The sequence below is a fragment of the Oncorhynchus clarkii genome, chromosome 9 (assembly GCF_045791955.1).
Source record: "Oncorhynchus clarkii lewisi isolate Uvic-CL-2024 chromosome 9, UVic_Ocla_1.0, whole genome shotgun sequence".
Lineage (NCBI taxonomy): Eukaryota > Metazoa > Chordata > Actinopteri > Salmoniformes > Salmonidae > Oncorhynchus > Oncorhynchus clarkii.
The window spans coordinates 15,728,744-15,732,501 of record NC_092155.1 but is presented as its reverse complement, the minus strand read 5'-3'; the positions used below and the strand labels follow the sequence as shown (position 1 = coordinate 15,732,501).

The 3,758-nt window shown below is 42.0% G+C and overlaps 1 protein-coding gene across 1 annotated transcript in view; it reads right to left on the bottom strand.

Annotated features, from left to right (window-relative positions):
• The window catches only part of LOC139415972 (calpain-1 catalytic subunit-like), a 24,021-nt gene extending 21,991 nt beyond the window's left edge, over window positions 1–2,030 (bottom strand). Inside the window, exon 1 of the mRNA XM_071164177.1 lies at window positions 1,561–2,030. Coding sequence (XP_071020278.1) covers window positions 1,561–1,812 — 252 coding nt within the window. The 5' untranslated portion in view covers window positions 1,813–2,030. The remainder of the gene's footprint in view (window positions 1–1,560) is intronic.
• Window positions 2,031–3,758: the final 1,728 nt, after the last annotated feature.

Below are 3,758 nucleotides of genomic sequence, written 5' to 3'. Positions count from 1 at the left end.
GCTCAGTAAGAATATGTTCTAGGGGTTCAGTAAGAATATGGTCTAGGTTCAATAAGAATATGGTCTAGGTTCAGTAAAAATATGTAAGAATATGGTCTAGGTTCAATAAGAATATGGTCTAGGTTCAATAAGAATATGGTCTAGGCTCAATAAGAATATGTTCTAGGTTCAGTTAGATAATGGTCTAGGTTCAGTAAGAATTTGGTCTAGGTTAAATAAGAATATGGTCTAGGTTCAGTAAAAATATGTAAGAATATGGTCTAGGTTCAGTAAAAATATGTAAGAATATGGTCTAGGTTCAATAAGAATATGGTCTAGGTTCAATAAGAATATGGTCTAGGTTCAGTAAGAATATGGTCTAGGCTCAGTAAGAATATGGTCTAGGTTCAATAAGAATATGGTCTAGGTTCAATAAGAATATGGTCTAGGTTCAATAAGAATATGGTCTAGGTTCAGTAAAAATATGTAAGAATATGGTCTAGGTTCAATAAGAATATGGTCTAGGCTCAATAAGAATATGGTCTAGGTTCAATAAGAATATGGTCTAGGTTCAATAAGAATATGGTCTAGGTTCAGTAAAAATATGTAAGAATATGGTCTAGGTTCAATAAGAATATGGTCTAGGCTCAATAAGAATATGGTCTAGGTTCAATAAGAATATGGTCTAGGCTCAGTAAGAATATGTTCTAGGGGTTCAGTAAGAATATGGTCTAGGTTCAATAAGAATATGGTCTAGGTTCAGTAAAAATATGTAAGAATATGGTCTAGGTTCAATAAGAATATGGTCTAGGTTCAATAAGAATATGGTCTATGTTCAATAAGAATATGGTCTAGGTTCAGTAAAAATATGTAAGAATATGGTCTAGGTTTAATAAGAATATGGTCTAGGTTCAGTAAGAATATGTAAGAATATGGTCTAGGTTCAATAAGAATATGGTCTAGGCTCAGTAAGAATATGGTCTAGGTTCAGTAAGAATATGTAAGAATATGGTCTAGGTTCAATAAGAATATGGTCTAGGCTCAGTAAGAATATGGTCTAGGTTCAGTAAAAATATGGTCTAGGTTCAGTAAGAGTATGGTCTAGGTTCAGTTAGAATATTTCTAGGTTCAGTAAGAATATGTTCTAGGTTCAGTAAGAGTATGGTCTAGGTTCAGTAGGGACAGGTAGGGCCAGGAGTTTTCCTACATCTAGCTGGTAAGAGGGAACGGTCTAACACTATAGTGTCTGCGGGTTTCACTCCTCCCTTGTAACTGATTGATCAATTAAGGTCACTGATCATTTAGGAACTCCCCTCAATTGGTTGCTTATGTCATAATTGGACACAAATAAAGGCAATAACAAAAACCTGCAGAGACTCGACCCTCTGTGGAATGGCATGACACCCATGTATGGATTGACACCCCTGGATGGTATGACACCCATGTATGTATTGACACCCCTGAATGGTATGACACCCCTGTATGGATTGACACCCCTGTATGGATTGACACCCCTGGACTAATAGGGTCAGTAGGGAAGGAGAAGGATCAGCCTAAACTCCATCCTCTGTATCATCTCACCGGGGGTCTCTTCCAGCGTACTCCCTGGGTCTTGGAGGAGCGGGGTCCCAGCTCGTTGAACCCCAGAGAGGAGGCGGCGCAGGGGAACAGGCTGTCCTCAAACAGGCTACTGCTCTGGAGACACTGGGCCCTCAGCGACTCAAAGTCCTGGCCCTGGAACTTCACGGCGTTGTGGTTCTGACCAAGACCCTCGTCCCGGTCCCACTGGCTCCGCAGCTTGGCGGCCATCCCTGATGCGTACACCTGCTCCATTCTTACCTACAGCAGACGGCTGTGGCAGGGGTCTGAGGTCACAGCTGATCCAGGGAGCCTGTCAGGGAGGAGGTTTATGGCTGATGTCCAATCAGGAATCAGATAGGGAACAGACAATTAAGAGGTGTGAATTAAAGATGAGGCGGGGATAATAGACTGTGACAGGCAGTTGGCTTAATGGAACACAGTGACAGTCCTAGTCATGTAAAGGTGACAGAGTGGGGACTGGAGGATGACTGGAGGATGACTGGAGGGTGACTGGAAGATGGGCTCAGGAGTAAGATGTCTTCTTCACAGCATCAGGCAGATTTCAGAGCCACGGCAACAACATGAAGCAATTCACTGATTGGCTGGCTGTAACTTTTTGCAGACAGAGCTCAGAAGCCAATAGGATGAGACTCTACCTTGTTGTCCCACCAACACCCCTGGAAAACAGAGAGGGAGAAAAATATAAATTAAATTCAAAAACATGAATATCTGCTTCTGTTAAACGGCTCTACTAATGTATACTTCATTCAATTACAGGCTTGTTCAGCTCTGTGCAGCACAACAACAACAAAAAGATACACAGGTAAGACAGAGAGTTAGCAAATAGCACGTTGCCTCCCCTACCGCTGATTCATTTTCAGACAGCCGTGCATGCTAGCTAGCATAGGATTACACACAATAATAGTCCCATCAATCAAACTCTGTAGTTCAGTTCTCTACTGAATAACACTGTAACACACTGTGAACAGTGTTGAGTCATAAGTGTTTGTCTCGGGGAGATGGTGTAACTTGGGGTATTGGATGCTATAGTGTGTGTGTGTGTGTGTGTGTGTGTGTGTGTGTGTGTGTGTGTGTGTGTGTGTCAGAGTGTAAACAGTGGGTTACTGAGAGGGTGTGGTGCCATTTAACCTAGAGGAGAACATGCAAAAAAACTCTCTCTCAGGCTCTCTGTTGACTACTGCACAGTCAGAGGAACTGCTGCCTGTTTCAGTTTGCTGTCTCCAGTTCCACAGCCTCTCTTTTATTCTTTCTAACCTGTTTCCTCACATCACTCTATTTCTTCTCTCTCCCCCTTTCTCACTTTTGTTCTCCCACAAACAAACACAAATAGAGAAGAGAGAGGGAGAGAGAGAGAGAGGGAGAGAGAGAGAGAGAGAGAGAGAGAGGGAGAGAGAGAGAGAGAGAGAGAGAGAGAGAGAGAGAGAGGGAGAGAGAGAGAGAGAGGGGTAGAAAGAGAGAAAACAACTACTTCTAATCTATTTTTTTGTCTCACTTTCAAATGTTTAGTTTGTTGAACATCTCTCTCTCTCTTCCTTTTTCGGTCTCTCAACTTTCACTCACTCACACTGGCTGACTGTTATCTACAATGAGTTCTCATCCTGTTCTACCCCTCAACTGTCAGTCAAAACAAACCCTGAGCTTTGACCGCTTCTCATTGGTTCAGAGAGTGGCAGGAGAACCCAGTCACAGCTTTCACCCACTACACTGAGCCACACCCATCACATATGGCCTGTTCTTCTGGTCAGAGTTGTGCATATAGTCAGTAGGAGTCTTCTCAACAAGAAGGGTTTCAACTTATTTGAATATTCAGAGTTCCTCACATGTAGAATATTTCTGTTTGTGCCTCACTGCAAATAGTTTCACTGACATGAAATGACAGATTAGTAGTCTGCAAATCCAGACTCATCATAACTACATCAACAGTAGTTATGTTCCAGTGAAATACATTATGTTTCTTACTGTACTGTAGCATGTTACTACCACTTTGTCCATATTGCCAATGAAGTAGCCTAAAACTGAGATTAAAAAAATGGATGAAACAACAACGTGGCGCTACAGACGTCTGTATTACATAGGAGATAACACAAAGAGAGAGAATGACAGAGGAAGAGAGAGAGAGTGAACGCCCTTTATGGTTGTGAGGTCTTGGGTCCGCTTACCAACCAAGAATACACAAA